Source organism: Panicum virgatum, chromosome 6N (genome assembly GCF_016808335.1).
Source record: "Panicum virgatum strain AP13 chromosome 6N, P.virgatum_v5, whole genome shotgun sequence".
In the NCBI taxonomy this organism is placed as follows: domain Eukaryota; kingdom Viridiplantae; phylum Streptophyta; class Magnoliopsida; order Poales; family Poaceae; genus Panicum; species Panicum virgatum.
The window spans coordinates 47,503,292-47,523,074 of record NC_053150.1 but is presented as its reverse complement, the minus strand read 5'-3'; the positions used below and the strand labels follow the sequence as shown (position 1 = coordinate 47,523,074).

The 19,783-nt window shown below is 47.1% G+C and overlaps 1 protein-coding gene and 1 pseudogene across 1 annotated transcript; one reads left to right on the top strand and one right to left on the bottom strand.

The window, feature by feature from the left end:
* Nucleotides 1-10,930: 10,930 nt before the first annotated feature.
* Nucleotides 10,931-12,518, top strand: LOC120679898 (annotated as a pseudogene).
* Nucleotides 12,519-15,226: 2,708 nt separating this feature from the next.
* LOC120677445 (potassium transporter 26-like) lies at nucleotides 15,227-19,510 on the bottom strand. The gene is made up of 8 exons (XM_039958601.1): nucleotides 19,307-19,510; nucleotides 18,985-19,207; nucleotides 18,078-18,326; nucleotides 17,559-17,609; nucleotides 17,175-17,435; nucleotides 16,936-16,988; nucleotides 16,492-16,861; nucleotides 15,227-16,249 (listed from the first exon to the last, which is right to left on the bottom strand). Exons 1-8 carry the CDS (start codon nucleotides 19,508-19,510, stop codon nucleotides 15,435-15,437), a joined length of 2,226 nt encoding a protein of 741 aa, XP_039814535.1. The 3' UTR covers nucleotides 15,227-15,434.
* Between the last annotated feature and the right edge of the window lie 273 nt (nucleotides 19,511-19,783).

Below are 19,783 nucleotides of genomic sequence, written 5' to 3'. Positions count from 1 at the left end.
GACTGTCGAGCTGCAGCGTGTTAGGACGGCGCTCGAGCACATGGAGGCCGAGCTCCAAGGCAAGGAGGCCGAGCTCCACCGCGAGAAGGCGACCGTCGCCCGGTCTCCGGGACCCTCGAGGAAAAGGGCAAAGCCCTCGAGGAAAAGGAGGTGGCCATCCGGAACGCGGAGGTCGCCCTCAAGGAGAAAGAGGACTCCTTGTCCTTGCTCGAGGAGGCCGCCCGAGTCCAGCAGGAGGAGGCACAGAAGAATATCGCGGGTGAGTGCTCGAGATTTTGCTATTGTTGGATTCTAATTTATCGCAGCTTATGTTGGTTCCTTTTATCAGAGCTGAGGCAGAGAGTAGCGGACAAGACTGCGGCGAAGGAGGCGGTCAACACCGCGCTCATGGTAGCGCAGGCTGAATACACTGACCTGGAGCGGACCGCTGTGAGCGTGTGCTAGGAGCTCGAGGGGGAGGGCGCCGTGTCTGGTAGCTCGGTGATCAGCCGCCTGCGAGCGCTAGGTGGCTGGATCGCCGAGCACGCCAAGAGCACCTTTCGCCTTGGTGTCCTGCGAGCCCTTACCATGGCCTCGACACACTACATCATGGACCTCCAGAGAGTGCCATCGGGGTACATGGTCCCCAATGACGCCAGCCCGTACACTGCGTCGGCCATCATGGACGATGCCGACACCACCGTCGAGGGGTTCGCCACTGTCCTGGCCGCGAAGCTGGAAGCCGACATCCCCCCATAGCCGAATTCGATGCTGTAGAAGACCCGTAAAGGGTTGATGATAACCTGTAGGTAGTCTGGGTCTCGGAGCCCATGTAATAAGTTAGTACTTTACCGTAATAGTACTTGTGGATGTAAGAAATTGGTAATTATAAATCGACAGTGTGGCCCATCGAGGCCTTGTGCGTTCGAGCCCTCGTTTTCTTTACTCTATTTCCGTGTTCTCGTATGCGACTTAGGTAAACTTCTGCGAGTAATTTCATGTTCATAAGCGACTTAGGCGTGAGGTGGAGAGGGGGGTGCCGTATCCCGGAGGCGTAGGCGGCCCCATGACTCGGTCGGCCCTGTACCATAGTTGCTTATGCCTCGCGTCCGTTCTTCCCAAGTATGTGTATGTGTATAGATGCATAGGTCAGAAACCGTAAATAAATTTTAAACTAATGTAAGTCTACATATGAAAGCGAATAGGCGTCTCTCTAAAATCATGTTAAATCAAAGTCTTGTTGAAGTCAAAGAGAGAAAATAAAAGTTTTGAACATAAAATGACAGGTCTTTGGAACCGTAGTTTTCATAGATTTAAACTAACTTTCAAATTTCAAACTAATATGCTTTGAAAATGATTTCTAAAATATAGCTCAAAAGAATTTTTGTCCAAAACCAAAGTTGTAGGTTTTCAACAGATGAACAACTTTTGTGTTCAAAGTTTTTCGAGTTATCACACAAAAATGGGAGAAAATTTTGAATTTCGAAGCATTTAGTACCTTTTCAAATACACTCAAGTTTTAAATTTTATCTTTCAAATGAAGCTTCAAATGAACTTTTGCCTAAAACAAAAGTTGTAGATCTCGAAATTTTGAACAACTTTGGTATTCAAAAGTTTTTCATTTGAGGCCATATAGAAGGAGAAAAATTGAGTTTGCAAAACAAATGTTGAGCTTCGATCTAGTTACAGCTATGCCATCACCTCCATCTCCTTTCTCTGCTCACGCCGTTCATCGCCGTCGCCGCCGTCGTAACGCCGGCACCGCCACCGGCTGCCCCACGCGTCGTGCCCCGACCAAACCCGCTTTCGCGCCCCTGGTTTAGCTCGAAACCGCTCGTCCTGGCACCCTCCCGCGCTCGCCACGCGCCCCGGCACCCTCTGCTCGTCACGACGTCGAGGTTGGCCGGCCACGCGCCGCTCGACTCGGGCACCTCGTCCATGACCCGCCCAGCGCCTTCTCGGCTTGCTTGCATCCCCATCTCACTCTCCTCCCCTCCCTGGACACGTCAACCCGGTCCCTGCCCCTAGCTGCTCGCGGGCGAGCTCGCCGTCGCGCCCATGGTGCCGCCGCCCACGGCCTCCACGCGGAGCCCCTCCTCCGCTCATCCTCGCCCCCAACCGTATCCCCAGCGAGCTTCGTGGCCTCTCACTGGTCCTCCCAAGCCCGCTCACCACCGCCCCCAAGCCACCGGTGAGCTGCCGCCGCGGTACAGACCGCCGCCGGCCGTCTGCTCCAGTGGAACTCCACTCCCCAACCCTCCTCCGCCCGAGATAGCCCTCGGAATCGGTCCCCCACCTCACCCCGAAGCTCTCCAACCAGTCCTTGCCGCCCCTCCTTCACCGGAGCGCCGCCGCCGCGGAGCTCCACCACCGCCGGCCGCCCTGCTCTGTGGAGCCGCCGCCTCGGGCCTCCTCCCCGCGAACCGAGGACACCCAGAGGTGCGGCTCAGTCCCCTCTCCCTTTTCCCCAACTTCCCCCTCGCCGCCGGAGCCGAACCTCACTGGAAACGGCGCCGTCCGACCTTCCTCTGTTCTGCAAGTCCGCCAGGGACCTCTAGTGAGAAGAAACAAACTTCCAGGGGCCTAAATGCAAGAGTTCATTTCCTTTTTCTTTTGTTTTCAAAAACAGCAAACTTGTAATTTCCGTATAAAATCGTAGCAAAATCAGAAAAATACAAACTAAAATGTTTTGGAATCCTTGAAACAAGACCTACAACTTTTGTTACATCCACTTTTGCATTTGACCAATAGTTTTATCTCTAGATTAAATATTTGTTTAATCCACATTTGTATGTATCTCAAGTTCTACCCATTAACTAAGGCTAGTTTTTGGATAGCTTACTGTAAAAATTTTAGGACATTTTGACAACTCTACCTATAGGTTTCATTAGATCTTGGTTTATGCCTTTGTTAAATAAAATTTAATCCACAGGGTTCTGTTTTAATTTTCCTGAGCTGAAATTTTTACAGAAGCCTTACTTTAGTTCCTAGATGCTAGAGAAAAATTTTGGGAATTTTTTAGTAAGGTATCACTAGTCCTTTTTATTTATTCATGAATAAACTTTGTAAATCAAAAACCCTAGTTTCCTTCATTAGAAAAATCTCATACTTTTACTAGAGCTCTCCCTTGAGTACATAATCATGACAGTAAAGTTTGAGCCCCTGAAACTCAGTATAATTGCTTGTATGACTTAAACTTGATTAATGTAGCGATCACGTGTTTTATTTTTCATGCCTTGTGTACTAATCTTTTAAATCTGAAAAATTTATAGTAATCTCATCTTAGGATAGTCAACGTTCAGTTAAGCTTTCACTGCCATTAATTGCACTATTTGACCTATACAATTTAGCCTTTAGCAAGGAGGAACTTTATTGTTGGACTATACATTGGTGATTTAGTCTTTGTTAAAGTGCTGGTGTTACATGAGTTAGTAAGATTTTGAAACCACCCCGTTCTTTTATGAACTAAGTTGTATTAAATAACTACTTTATAAATGACTGCCCAGGAAATGTTAATTAAGAAGTTTCACATCCAAACTCACCTCATGTTGAACTGCAACTTTATCGTGAAGGAAAACTAATAACACCTAAATCACTAAGCCACTCGGAACTTTGCATTCATATGTATACATTGTTGCATTTCATTTAGGTACGATAGATGAACCACATGAAGGATGTGACGTTGGAGTCGAGCCAGAAGACGGTGAATGGTGGACACATCCAGAAGATGGACGGATGGATCCCGATGTACACGACCCAAGGAAGATGTTCGCCGAGCAGTTGTTCTTTAACTAACACTGACCTAGTGTTATTCTCAGGCAATCCCCGGAGCATTTCCTATCTATTTTTAAATTTATGCAACTTATTACCGTTTCTATCTACTTGCGCATTTAAGTTTACAGGAGTTGCTTGGAACCTTAGCTGCATGATCCTAGGTACCTATGCTTGAACACTAGTATGTGTAGGTCGCTAGTTGGCTAGGCTAATGGTTCGGTAGAAGTCGAGTGATTTCCTGTCACTCGCGAGAACTATAGGAGTTGAATGTCTTCTATATACTGCAACTATAAGGCTCACGGGCGGGGCTGAGGTACTTGTGATGCCCCATCTGTTTAGTGAAATTTGATAAGGCCGCAGTGTGTGGTAGTGGTGGTTAAGCGTTTGAATGTACTAGACACATGCCGAGAATATGGTAATCGGTAAGCTTAAGTACCTGATTGGACCGGCAAGTGGACTTTACTTTCACCTTCTTTGAACGTCGTTTTCTCATGCGCGCACATGCGGGTGCAGAGTCGTCGTACTCTGTAGTCGAGGACGGTGACCCTGATCCACAACCCGGAAAGAAAGGGGAAATGTTGCACGTGTGACTCTGCGAGTAACCACGTGACATGTGTTTAGGTATGCCTTGCAAGGTTAACAAATTCGATTCGAATCGTCCGCCTCTCACGGATAATGGGACTGCTTAACCCTTCTGCTACATAGAGTAAGAAGTGAAAGATGATGATGATGAATTTGGCTGGTTGGTTGTTGAAAGATAATTGTTTCCACCATGTATGATATTGGATAGATGCTCACTTAGAGTGGTAATTGAACTAGAATTTGGAAGCTAAAATCTGAATTTAAGGATCTACTCTTTACTGCTTTTCGGCAAAACAAACCCCTCAAGCCAAAAGCCTTGCATGTCTAGATAATGGGCTAAGTATACCCTTAGTCGGGTAAGCCTTGCTGAGTATTAGTATACTCAGACTTACTTGTGGCTTTGTTTTTCAGGTGGTACATCTGAGGATGTGGTTGACGTCATGTACGGGCTTCATCATGACGTCTTGATTCGTCGGTAGAATATCGTTTATTTCTCTGCCGCACTTGAACTCTGTTATACTTTTATAAATTCAAACTTGATTTGTATTATTAATTCAATTTCATACTCTGTGCTGTAAAATTTCTGGAATGTTGCATTCTCTGGATTGCTTTGTCGATCCTGTTCAAGTGGTTTAATCGGGATTTTACCCGACAGCACTGCCGGATTACTCCGTTTTAAGTGCATGTTAACCCTAATTGTCGTTTTGATGATGGTTAGCGCACTTAAGCCGGATTAATTTAGGCGGGGCTGCCACAGGCACCTTCTTGATACCTTCGGCGGGTTCGAAGCTGCCCGCGTGCCGGTGCATGGATTCCAAGGCCTCGCTTGCCATCTTGTCGAGGGTGGCTGCGAGGGCCTCATCCTCCGCTTGAGTCTCCGCGTGCTCGATGCACTCGACGTCGCACTCGTAGGCGTGCTCGAACGAGGAGCCGACGGTGATGACACCCTTCAGACCCGGCATCTTCAGTTTGAGGTAGGTGTAGTTGGAGATGGCCAAGAACTTGGCGTAGCAGGGACGGCCAAGGATGGCATGGTAGGTTCCCCGAAGCCCTACTACCTCGAAGGTGAGCACTTTCTTGCGGAAGTTGGCTGCCATGCCGAAGCAGACGGGTAGGTCGATCTGGCCGAGGGGTTGGACTCGCTTCCCCGGCGCAACGCCATGGAATGGCGACTTGCTGGGGCAGAGCTTGTTCAATCCGATCCCCATGAGCTCCAAGGTGTGGGCGTACATGATGTTGAGGCTGCTGCCTCTATCCATGAGCACCTTGGAGAAGCGGGTGTTGCCGATGATGGGGTCGACAACGAGTGGATATCGTCCCGGGTGCGAGACGTAATCGGGGTGGTCCTCGCGGCCGAAGGAAATGGTGTCTTCTGACCAGTTGAGGTAGGATGGCGTGGCCTTGGTGACGGAGAAGACTTCCTGGCGCTCACGCTTGTGCTGTCGAGAGGTCATGTTCGTTGTCGGCCCTCCAAAGATGAAGAAGGCATTCTCCACCGGGGGGAACTCGTCGTCTCCACCTTTGTCGCCAGCAGCCTTCTTCTTGTCCTCGTCGCGATGCGCGACGCGGTTGTAGTATTTCCGGAGCATCTCGCACTGCTCGAGGGTGTGGTTGACCAAGCTTTTGTGGTAAGGGCACGACTTCTTAAGCATGTCGTCGAACAGGCCTCCACCGCCTCGAGGGGGTCCTCGAGGTCCTTTGCGGTCCGGGGTGGCGACGAAGGCCTCGTCGGAGTCCTCCGCCTGTCCCAGTCCGCGCTGGTTCGGTGGCGCCGGCTTCTTGCCTTTCTTTCCCCGCTTTTGCTTCTTGGCAGGGGCGTTGGTCTTGGCGCTGCCGCCCTCTGCGGGCGTGTCTTCCTTGCGCTTGTTCGGCTTGTCGTCGAAAATGGCACCAACTGCCTCCTCGCCGGCGGCGTAGTTGGTGGCAGCGTCAAACAACTCGTTGGTGTTGGCGGGACGGCTTCGCGCAAGCTCGTGCACCAGGTTCCTACACGTTGTGCCTTCGAGGAAGGCGTTGATGACCTCGACGTGGGTGACGCTGGGGAGCTCGGTGCACTGCTTGGAGAAGCGCCGCACGTAGTCGCGCAGGGACTCATTGGGCTTGTTCCGACACCCTTTGAGGTCTCAGGAGTTCCCAGAGGGCACGTACGTGCCCTGGAAATTGCCCACGAAGATCTTGACTAGGTCGGCCCAGTTACGGATCTGGTCCGCGGGCAAGTGCTCGAGCCACGTTCGTGTGGCGTCAGCGAGGTGAAGGGGAAGGTTGCGAATGATGACCACGTTGTCTGTTGCGCCGCCCAGCTGGCATGCTAGGCGGTAGTCGTTGAGCCAGACTGCGGGATCTGTCTCGCCCGAGTACTTGACGAGGATGGTGGGCTGTCGAAAGCGTGGGGGAAAAAGGAGCGGTACAAATCTCCCGGCTGATCACACGGGTGCCCGGAGACTCCGATGACTCACCCCTGTCATGTTCGGGGTCGAAATGTCCACCCCGTCGAGGGGTGTACTTCCTGCCACTGATGATGTTGTGGGCGTCGCCGTCGCCGGCGTGTCCGCGCGTGTCGTGGAGTCGCTCTCTCGCAGGAGTCTTTCCAATGCGGTCGTGTACCAAGGGTGCTTTCGCACCGTCTGCTGCGGCTGCCTTGCCCTTCCCTCCTGGTGGAGTGTGCACCGAAGCCTCGTGGTCCTGCTGTTCAATCCCACCGGCCTGCTTCGAGACCGTCGAGCATATGCGAGACGCAGAACACTCGGCTTGCTACACAGCAGCCTGCTCGATGAGCACTTGTGCCTCGCGATGCAGGTTGCGACCCGAAGTCGTTGATGGCTCGGGCATTGCTTGGAGTAGGTAGGCCGCAGCGACGAGTTTCTCGCCGTCCGTTTTCAGTTCCGGAGGTTTATCGACGTTGTCGTCTGCTAGGATCCGCTCCCGGGCGACGCGCATCGCCGCCTGAGCATGTGTGCCACGCGCGATGTGCTGCTGCTCGAGTGCAGTGCATAGCTCCTGTGTCTGCCGACGCTGCTCGTCGAGCTTGACTTGAAGCTCCTTGAGTTGCGCCAGCTGTGCCTGCCACGCCGCCGAGCTTGACGAAGAAGAAGCGGTCGCGACAGGCACAACCTCTCGGTTTGCCTGCGCATCTGCCCTGCCGTTCTCATCATTGCCCGGGGTGTTGTCGTTTTGTCCATCCGTGAGCTCGGCCATGAAGGACTCCCGAGTGGGATCATAATCCCCCTCGCTGGAGTCCTTGGAGCAGGTGAGGCAGTAAGCCGTCGCAAGCTGGAACGAGCGGAAAGCGTCGGGGTCGCAGACCCCGGAGTAGTCCTCGGCTTCCTCGGCCGTGAAGTTGTCCATGAAGAAGCTGACGTCATCGGCGATCGATCCCGCCGTCTTGGGGTAGGAGTCGTCAGGAGATGACGTGATGAGGTTGTGAATCGAGAGGAGGTGATGACCTGCCAGATCCTCGTACTCGGTGAAGTTGGTGCTGGACGAAGAGGCGTAGGTGGCAGCGTTGCGCATCCCGAAGGGGAAGGGCGACGGCGCAGTCGCGCCCTCCCTGGGAGGCACTGGAGCTGCAGTCGATGACGGTGCCAGCGCAGACGGCGCCTGAGCACGTGGTGACGAAATGATGGCTCTGTTGGCCGCGACGCTGAGCTGCGACATGCCAACCTCAACCCACGTGGGGAAGCTGAGGCGTGTCGCCCTGCGCCGCTCCATGCGCGCTTGTCGCGAGTGCTGGCCCGAGCACCTGTTGCGCCGGGCTAGTGAAGTCGGAGCGTCGAGGTTGCGTTTGGGGCGAGAGGAGCTCCATGAGATAACCGTTACCGGTTGCCCTGAACTCAAGACTCCCGAACAAAATAACGTATCCCGCTGGGAGCGGATCCGAGGCGCCCATGGGAAATGGGTTGGATCTGCTCGCCATCCCTGGAGATCAAATGGGAACAAAAGAGAAATGTCATGCAGCGTTCCCCTACCTGGTGTGCCAACTGTCGGCGTCCTGACCCGGCAGCCCGGACCCAACTAGTGATGATGCTGCGTGTTCCTCGTCCCAGATGTTGATGCAAGAGGCAACACAGTCATGCACGGGTTTATTCTGGTTCTGGCCGTTGGGCCGTATGTCCAGCAAAGGGGTGTGCGAGAGCACTGTACTGTCTTGCACCGGGGGTGCCTGTAGTAGGGGGTACAAGCGTGACGAGAGAGGGAGGGAAACTCCCAAGTCTCTGCTAAAGGAGAAGATGATTGAGGCGAGTGCCAATATCGGGGCTCAGAAGAGCGTTTGGGCTATATGAGTAGTGTTGAGTGTTCTATCGGATGGGCCGACCTCCTTAAGGGAAAGCCCGCCTCCTCCTTTTATAGACACAAGGAGGGGCGGTGTACATGCACAGGAGATCGTGAAAGTCGTCGTCTTCTCCCCGAATCGCGGGGGTGCAGTGGTTGAGCACTATGGGAAGTACACTGTGGGGTATGGCGCCGGGCATGGTAGTTGTCCTGGGCATCGTCCTTGGCCTTGCGGAGATCGCGCCGGCATCCTGGCGGCTCCAGCGGGCGGCGTGGTCATTGCTGTAGGGGGTACCGTCCTCCAAGCATGGTGTGGCGACGTCCTGAGGGTCTTACAGGCCAGGGTCTCGTCCTGGTCAAGGCCGGAGGTGCTCCCGAGGGTTGTGCCCATGCCGTTCGAGGGCTCCACGGAGGGAAAAGTCTGAAGGAGGTATGTGGAGTTGGCAGTACAGTAGCTGGAGCAGTGCCGAGCACGTCTCGCACTGCGTCGCAGGTTCCCACAGTGTCGCCACAGTGTCCGGAATGGTGGAGCAGTGACCGGAGTTGGCGGACGGGACTCCGGTCACAGCCTTTGTGGGGAATGGCGGCCTGACGCTGTCTAACCCGGACGCTGTGGAGGAGTGGTTGGCATTTAGTGCCTCCGTACGGCGGGCGGGTGAGCGGAAGTGTCATTTGTCCCTTCCGTAGAGGGGTGGCCTCGAGCGAGGCGGAGACGTTCTGCTCTCTCGAGGGCAGGCTCGCTACCCTCGAGCGAGGCGGAGACGCAGGGCGCGGTCGAGGGCCTCGGCGGGGAGCCCTCGTGCGAGGCGGAGATCGCCCAGCGGGTTCGAGGGGGGTGCGGATGGGCCGCACTGCGTACGTCGGCCGCGTGTTGGGCTTCTTTAAGTCATTTCCTTTCTTCCAGATTGGAAGGAGGCTGTAGGCCTTTGTGGGCCCGGTTGCCTAACACGTGTTTGCGTTTTTTAGGGCGATTTTAGTCCCTTGGTTAGGGTGCCCCTAATCATGGTACCCGACACTTTGGCAAAACCATCTTTTGGAGGAAAAAACTTGCTCTGCTACGAAAGGAGTACTTAATATCCCTTTACACATTGCTCATTAAATATGGCTTATGTTAGATAATAAATTTGTTAAAATTACTTGTGCACCATATAGAGGCTGTTCGGCTGACCAAATCTAGGCTTATCTCGGCTTATTTCCTCTCACATAATACTATTCATTCTATTAGCCGAACACTATTTATTTGGTTAGTCGAGCAGCCTCATACACTCTAACTTTCTCCCTAGAGGAGTCATATTATGGCCAAAACGTTGCTTCAAATAGAGAAGAGAAACATCAATTAGCAAGCATATGCTTATATGCATCAACTCTGAAAATACATTTATAGATATATCCACAAATTTGTTAAGTCGTTCAATACAGGTTCATATATATACACTCATGTGCATGTAAATTTGAGATAGCATGATCTTTGTACGCCTCCCTCCGGCCTCATTTATCTTCTTCTTTCTCAATCTCTTCAATCGAACCCGTCTTGAGCTATCAGGCGGCCCTAACAAGTGGCAGGATTGACACGACCGGCTAGCTAAGAGGAAGAAAACTAATGACAGAGATGGCATGGTGGAGAAGAAAGTTAAGGGCAAAAGCATAAATTATTATCATAATCCATGTGGTGTGGCAGCCTAAGGAACATACAACTAGTATATCATGTTAGCGTCGTTGATACATATGGACAGGCAGTGATCAATTTTTTTTAAAAAATTATAGTCTAAGAAATACGTTTTTGAAGTTGATGGACATAAGTGACATATCATCGCAAGTTTAGAAACTGCCAGCATATTTTACTCATATTAAAAATACGATACGGAGCCGACGAGCAACCTGCGGCAACCACTTTTGCGAAAGATAGGAAGAGTGATGTTCTCTATTTTCTGCTATTACTCTACGGGATCTGCAGAAAAGAGTTGCACGTTGTAGCAAAAGTTAAATTGGAACATCGTTAGTGAATAATGATGTGGTGTAGGTTGGCCCCCTCCCCTCAAAATTTTGAAGCCACGTTGATCAACAAATTAATTTCATCATGTTAAATTTTAAAAAATTCTGCTGTTCATAAAATATGTCTCCCTTAACTTTTGCTCTAGATCTGTCTCTGTGTCATGTTTGGAGAATCAAATATAATGCCTAACACCATGACTACGCTTGAATAATGTTCTTTAGTTTAGTGTGACTTTCTTAATAATAACTCATTTCACATCCAAAGCCCTATGTATTCCTTTTTGGGAAAAAAAACCCCCACCATTTACACTTCACTAGAATATGTATCAATCATTATCATCCAGCAACCAGCATGCACCAAAATAATTCTTCAAGTGTAAAAATATAAAATTTGGCCTCTTCATTAAAAAACACTGATTTTATCCCTTTTGTTTTTTTTTTTGCTTCGAGAGCTTTTTTTTCTACATATAAATTGCAAGGGTGAGTCATGAGTGGGTGATATACTCACATCACGTATTCACGTGTTTATTTTTTTTTCACGACCGTGCCATTAAAGAGGGAAATCAGTGTTTTTGCGAAGTACTCGTACTAGCGCAGAAACGCGATCACTTTACTCCTTTGACACACAGGTGGGCGGTGGCTCTGAATCTCTGAGCCTCTGCCTCACAGATCCCCTTCCTCCTCTCGCGAGAGCGCACCAGCAATGGCGTCAGTGGGGGCGCCGCCGCCTTGGAGCAGGCTGAATGGCCAGGTGGTGCTGGTGACGGGCGCCTCCTCCGGCATCGGCCGCGACTTCTGCTTGGACCTGGCGCGCGCCGGCTGTCGCGTCGCCGCCGCCGCCCGCCGCGCCGACCGCCTCCGCGCGCTCTGCGACGACATCAACGCCTCCGCGGCCGCCGACGGGCCCCGCGCGGTGGCCGTGGAGCTCGACGTCGCCGCTGGGGGCTCGGCCCTGGAGGCGGCGGTGCAGAGGGCCTGGGACGCCTTCGGCCGCATCGACGTCTTATCAACAACGCCGGCATCCGAGGTTCCATTAAATTAGAGCTCAGATATGTCCTTTTAGGGGGATCTAAGTGATTCTCCAACTGAAATACGCATCAAGTTAGGCTCAAATGTGTAATCCCTATTCGTTAGCAACCAAGTACCTATCGGCCTGAGTGGATGGTAATATTGGTGTCATTGGTACCTCAACAGGTGCAGTGCATTCTTCCCTTGATTGGCCTGAGGATGAGTGGGACAAGCTCATCAAGACGAACCTTACCGGATTATGGCTTGTGGCCAAACATGTCTGTCGACGCATGCGTGATGCTAAGCTAAAGGGTTCGGTTATTAACATTTCGTCTATTGCTGGTCTTAACTGTGGCCATCTGCCTGGCTCCATTGGATACGCGTCGTCCAAGTCCGCTGTGCATTCTGCCACAAAGGTAGCGTATTGTTCTTCCTCAGAAAACATTAGTTTTGCTCCTACGTTCATAGTAAACCAGTTTGAGTATATTGGTGCAGATAATGGCTTTGGAACTGGGAGCATATGGCATTAGAGTGAATGCAATTGCGCCGGGACTGTTCAAATCAGAGATAACTGCTCCTCTGTTGCAAAAGAGATGGCTGAACACTGTGGTTTCAAAGATAGTGCCACTTAAGGAAAATGGCACTACTGATCCAGCATTGACATCGCTGGTTCGTTTCCTGATTCATGAAGCATCATCATATGTGACTGGCAACATCTTCATTGTAGAATCAGGTGTCACCATACCCGGTGTTCCAATATTCTCCTCTCTGTAAATTTCCATCTGAGGTTTAGATTACTATAGCTGTGTTACATATGATTGCATAAACCAATCAGTTAAGACTCCATGAAGGAAGCCGACACTTATGTATAGTTGATTTCTGACGGTATTATTCATCAGTTCTGCTTTCCACTACTTTTCTAATGTATTTACTCTAGAAACAGATACTTAAGTGTAGAATAGCAATATTAGAGCAATTTACTCTTTTATTTTATAACCTGCCATCTGTCAAGACACTTAAAACTAAAATTATAGTAGAATAATGCACGGTGGCATGCCGTGCAAAGTGGCCCTCTGGCTAGATGAAGTCTCTAGTTATCTGTTAAAACAAAAGCGTCTCACAGGCATTGCACGTAGCATCGCTGAAGAGACCATTTGATTTCCCAGTTGTATCATCTAGGGATTGGTAGATGATATGAAAATGGTAAAAAGTGCACCTTGAGTCTGGTCACTTAAATTGGGTATTTATTTTTGTGTGATTGCCCTTATTATTTCCCTGTAATGAATATTACTTTCATTTCAAAAGTTCAACTCCCCCCCCCCCCCACATTCCATGTTTGATCTAAGGATTCTTAGAAAAAAATACAATTACCCCTCTTGGACAGCATACATATAAATCATATTGATGAAAATGGGTATTTATCAGGCTACCAATCAGCAGCCTGCATCACTTTCTTTGTTATTTGAAATATAATATTTTGGTGGCAATATGTAGGATCGTGAAATATCATAATTTTTCATATATTCTGACCAAAAAAATCATACTTAATATATAAGTATGTACCCCTGATGCTGTAGTAAGAATTCAGTAATCAAGTCAAGCAATAGAAATAAGTTAGCTATGTATGTGTGAAGAGGTATCGCTCAGCATTAGAAGAATTTATTGATCCAGTTCAGGCCGCACCTTCCAAATTACCTTGTTGGTGTCATTTTTTTTTTGTTGGTGTCAACATTATGATACGTACAGAGGCATTGTTGTTCTTGTTGTGCACAGTCAACTGAGCCATTCACAAAACTATGTCCTGAAGGCAAGTAGTGAATATTCTGCAAGGCAACTATGTCCTGAAGGCAAGTAGTGAATAATCTGCACGGCAACCGTGTCTCCTTGCTCCGAGCTATCTTAATCCAGAGTTTGAGATGTTTGGATTTTGGCTATAGCACCAAAAGGTCTTAACTGAATTTTGAGAGGGAAGTTGACCTAATACGTTTTGAATAAATACTGGGAGTGGAAACTCATCTGACTGGACCAACTGAAATTACAGCTATCGTGAGCTGCACTAGACATCATGCAAGTTACATGCTCGGAAAATTGACCTCATAAAGATGAAATTTACGACTGTAACTTCTATTCACTTTATAAACATCTAGATTACTTGTGTTCCACCTATAATAGCAGATGAAAAATACTTCTAACGACTGAAGTATCAGCTGAGGCGGCTGTCAGTGCGCCTTTCAAACATCTCTAAGCTAGGTTATCTTAGACCTGGAATGGTCTTTTCCAGTATATTAACATAATTAGAAAGTTATAATAGCCACAGTAAAAACAAATCAACAAAATATATTAAAAAAACATCCAGAGGCAAATGGGGTTACAAACTTGAGCTACCTTGTCAAGATGCATCGTCCTAAATCCAGTGGTGCTTATATTATGTCAAATAAGTTGGCTTATTTTCTCTATATCAAACTGCCGGAGACAGGTGGGAGGTGGCATCGTTTCTGAGTTGAAATGTATGATTAGGTCTTCATTTAGGGAGTTCAAAGTCTTATTTTCTTCTAGGCTTGTAATAGAGTTGCGTATACTGTTGCTTCAGTTGGTTGTAAGTGTCCTCATGATACTTCCTTACATTGGGAGGGTATGCCCGATGGGCTCGAGGACAAAGTGGCCAGTGATATCGCTAAGTCTGAGTTAATGGAATGAAAAGTTCCTTTAAAAAAAGAATTAAGAATGCTAGTTTGTGGAAGCTTCATTCTCATGTAAAAAAACGATCTGTTCTGAACAAGTAAAATTTTTATCTTTTTTCATTGCAAAAGATTTGACGCCAGCTCCGAGAAGCTGCCAGGAGGCGGCGAGAGGCAGAAGAGTGTATTAGGGATGATAATTATCATGACTTATGACTTAATGTCCTGTTCACAATCCAGCTTAGCTCACTAGCTTAAAGTTATATAAAATATGAGCTTGGTCCTTTTTTAGTCCGGTTTTTAAATTATTTAGATTAAATTTTTAGCCCTTTTACCACTCCTAAAGTTCCATGTACATTTCATCAGTGTTTTCTTTTCTGTCGCAACCCAACCCCTCTCTGCTTGTGACCGGGTTTCATGACCGCAAGTTATTTGCTCAGTAGATTTTTTTTCTATAAAAGAAGTAAAGAACACAGGCACGCTGCTAACAATAAGCATATTTGAAACATTTGCAGTAAAAAGTGTACCAATGCAGTTTGGTGGTATAAAAGTGAAAGCATTTGAATTCTTTGCTACCACTAACGTGTATATGAATTTCCTGGGATAAAGCAACCTAAAGATATGACATTTCGTTGCCATCAAATCAACTTTAGCTTAACTTTTCCTTCTTTTTTATTGTGTAGACTAATAAAGCTTGAGATACGTGTTCTAATTTTGATCTAGTGCTTCAAATAATTTGACCTATGTTTGGAAGAAACTATCCATGTTGATATAATACAAGGATACTATGTACAGGATGTCTTGCTGATATTTTGCATGAAAGTTGAATGAAACAATTTTTTATGTCTTGCAAGACAAAAAAAAAATCATTAGCGTTCTGAGCAATGCTTCACATTTACGTATTCTAAATTGGGTTAAAAGAAAAATAATTCCATCATGCTTTAAAAAAGTTATATCTAATACCATTGTGAAACAAAAACCTCTCTCAAACAAATACAAAACCTACAATGATCTTGTTACAACTTATATGGAGAAGCTAACCAAAATAAATAGTTTAATGGTGTTACCAACTGCATATAAGAAATACATAAACTCCATATATCTGCATTTCCTAAAATCTCATTTAAGATTTCAACATGTAAGTTCCTCCACTCAAATCTCGTATTGTATTCCAATCTGCAATGTCTTACTAGGAGCTATCTTTAGACTGGAAAGGTTGGACCTAAAGTTCTTTTGCAAGAACCTGTAAAGGTTGTTAATAATAAAGCGCTTGAAACAGTTGTGATTGTCAGTCATCTTTAAAATGACCCTTCCAAATATAAAGGTTGATCCATTTGCCAATGCTGAATCCATCATTGCGACCTCATCAGCATTTTGAGCTATTTCCTTCAGGGATGCAATGATTGATACAACATACTCATCATCCTTCATATTCTGATTGTCCATATAACCATATTGCACAATGCACCTGTAAACTCCAAAAGGCTCCAATCTGTCGAAGAGAAAGCGCTCTTCAGGAAGTACAGATGTAACAGGAAGATACCTCACAGTGACAAACATCATCAGTTCACGGAGGCAACCCATATGCTGAACATAATGACGCACAATTGGTGGAATGCCATTCATCAAGTCTGTACAAAAGATACATATTCCAGGTACTCTGTTGCTCATAGCAACTGTTTTAATGAATTCCTGACTATCCATCAAGTTGTTTGTTTCATATTCATTCTTCTTGCTTCGCCCATAGGTCCAAGAAAGTGTAATTATAAGGAAAAATGCAGTTATCGCAAATGGGACCCAACCACCTTGTGCAATCTTGTATAGAAGTGATATCGTGAAAAGACCTTCAAGGACAGTGTAGACAGCATAAAATAATCCAGCTAATGCAATATGAATTTGCCATATTATAACCATGACCACTGTGATCAAATGTGTTGTAATAAGCATAACCCATATCACTGCAACACCTGCAGATCACAAGGAAAAAGGTCCAATCAGATTATGTCTAATAAATTCTATTCTGTAGACTTTTTAACAAAGCTCGCTATTTAGCATTAGGCTAACCCTAAACTGCTATTTCAACTTTATATGCGACCACCTCAGCTCTGGAAACCAAACATGTGTGCTTGAAAGCCCGCAATGTGTGTACCACAAAATGATGAAGAAAAGTAACAGACAAAAGTAATATAACATGTTCTAGATTGCTTACCATAGGCTTGCCCAATCTCTGGCCCACCCTTAAAACCAACAGTAATTAAGATACAAGCGATCATCAAGAAGTAGTTGATCTCTGGGGAGTATACTTGGCCTTCATATTTTTTAGAGGTATGATTCATGGTGACTCTAGGAAAACAACCTAAAGCAATCGATTGCCTGATGATGGAGAAACTGGCAGATATCAATGCCTGGCTTGCGACCACGGCAGACAAAGTAGCTACAATAAACATGGGCCAAAACAGCGGTTCCGGTATGCTACTATAAAATGTTGTGCTGAGCTTAGATGGGTTCTTGATCAAAAATGCTGCCTGGCCAGCGTATGCAAGGATCAACGATGGATAAACTAGGCATGAGTACGCCATCTGCAAGGGCAAATGAAAGAAACATAACTAATGGGTTCTTATTTATACAATAGGAAAATAACCATATTAATTACCTGGATTGATTTCTTGTTGAAATGACCCAAGTCAGCAAACATAGCTTCAGCACCTAATAACAAGACTCCAGATAAATGTTGTGCGGCGATTAAACTGGCTAGTAGTTTTATATTACAAAATCATAAAATGTTGCTTGTTTGTTGTTTCTCGTAGTTTTACATGAAGAACAGAATTCTATAATTATACTGCATGTTTCTTGTCGAAATAAAAAAAATTGTAGTTATGTTACAAGTCTTACCTGTTATGCACAAAACAACTGTTCCAAGTTGCTCCCAGCCAACCCTTTTGTTCTTCGCGAAGAAAATATATATGTAGTGTGGTGATATGGCTTTCAGAACTGGGGGATAATACTTGATCATATTGTATAGTCCAATCGATGCAATTAACACGAACCACACAAGCATAATTGGGGAAAAACTGAAGCTAACTCTGCTCGTGCCATATCGTTGGTAAAGAAAAAGTAACACCAGGATAATCACACATAGGAGGACAACATGACCTGAAATAGTAAGCAATATAAAATGTTCCTCATTGTTTCCTTCCAAAAATAAATTGGTCTGGCCAAACTATCATGATCATAGATGGTAGCTAACAGAATAGTTTGAAATATAACCAGCATTACCTTGTGTAATTTTAGAAGATCTTGATTGGATTCCCTGAACAGCTGATAGAACTGGATAAATTTAAAGAGAACAGCATTAGGAAATCCAAAAGAGAATTGAGCTGGAATTTAGTTTTACCAAAATTTAATTGAAAAGACAATAACTATTACATGGCGAGGGACAAACGACATGGCTTCAAAAGGATTTAGGGTGTGGAAGTTGTCATGAAAACTCCAGACAATGCTTGTGTGGGATTAGTGTATTTGGAAGGGGATAAAAGATTCAGAGAGTAGTAAGTCTAATTCAATCCTCGCATAAATAACTGATTGGGTGAAGTCTGTCTACGATATAGACTGATATTCAGAAATTACTTAGTCTATCTACATGTTTTGTACTGAAAAAGTCCGTCATTCTCAGGTTACACCATCGTTTCAGTTGTTCTCTCTCTCTCTCTTTTTCTACATGTTGTGTTCACTACTGAGATTCTTCACTTTTCTATGATTCCGGAGTAACCATAACAAAAAAAAAATCGTATGTACCTGAGATAGACGGAGTGAGGGCACCATCACCCATCACCATGCAGGTCCCAATCAGCACAAGGTAGGTGATGACCGCCTGCGCAATGACACTTCCTTCCAAGAACTTGAGCATCCTCGGTTGCAGGCTGCTCTTCTTGCTGTGGAACTTGAGGTTGGCATCAGATGCCAACCGTGTCACCGGCACTGGCATCCTTTTCCCGGTGAAATTCACATGCTGACGCAGGAGCGAGTACAGGGCAAATGTACCACCTGCACAGATGCAATCAGACAGTTAATCTGCACAACTTATCACAACAACATCTGTCGCATTATTATATTCTTTAGCACATTGGAGTAAAATAATCTGCTTAGGCCTCTTTTAAACACATCGCATGTTTAAACACCAATTAGGAGTACTAAACATAGACTTATTACAAAACTAATTTCATAAATCGTGACTTAATCACGAGATGAATATATTAATCTCAATTAATCCATAATTTAACCACTAATTGTTATAGTAACCATTGGCTAATCATGCATTAATTATACTTAATAGATCGTTTCGTGATTAAGTCACAACTTATGAAATTGGTTTTGTAATAAGTTTATGTTTAGTACTCCTAATTGACATCCGAACATTTAATGTGACAGCTATTTAAAAAACCAAATGAGACCTTAATGCAGCGATTTGAAACATATATAAGCCTATAGGAGATTTATACCACTACCAGGATCTAGTTTTTCTGTTAGCTAGCTCCCAAAACTTGGCATTTCTAACCAAACTGACACCAGAATTTTCCAGATCTTAGGCGATATATACATGGAGTCTAGATTTTCTTTTTGACGCATTCCAAGGAGAAGAACAAAAAAATCAAGATGTTTTATTTGTATATATAGCATCTAGCACGTGCAGGTAGGCGTGTACCTTCCCCGTGGTCGTCTGCGTGGAGCACGATGAAGACGTACTTGACGAGGCTGATGAGCGTGAGCGTCCAGAGGATGAGGCTGAGGATGCCGAGCAGGTCGTCCTGGTCGGGGTCCGGCAGGGTGAAGGACGAGAAGGTGTAGAGCGGCGACGTGCCGATGTCGCCGTACACCACGCCCAGCGACTGGTAGGCCAGCAGCGCCACCTGCCACGGCGTGAACTCCTGCACGCACGCATAGGCCGGCGGCGGCGCCATCGATCAGTAGCCGCCGCTGCTTATTTGGATCGGAAACGGTGGAGGTGCGGTGGCGGCGGCACGTACCATGGGGTTGCGGTGCCTCATCCTGTACGACTCGCTGAAGGTGCGGCGGGTGAGGCCGCCGGCGCCGACGATCGTCTTGGCATCGTCGTCGCCGCCGCCGTCGACCTCCTCAATCTGGCTCGTCGAGCTCCGGTCGTCCACCGCGGCCACCGCGGCGGCGCTCACCTGGACGATGACGTCGTCCGGCGGCGCGTGGTGCTCCATCGCGCCGCTTCGGTGAGAGAGAGAGGGAGAACGAACGCGCTTCGATCGACGGGCGCAGCCGCCGCGAGAGGAAGGCGTGCAAGGAATGTCGTCGCGACGCCTCCCTCTCTATATATACTGCTGCCGCTTCGTGTGTGCGCCGCGCCGCCGCCTCTCCTCCCAAGCCCAACTGAACCAGCCGCGATGACGTCGTGGGCCCGGCCCATGCGACGCAACCGAAAGGAATCTGTGCGCGCGATGCTGATTCTACAGTCGATCGTGAGGTTCCAAACT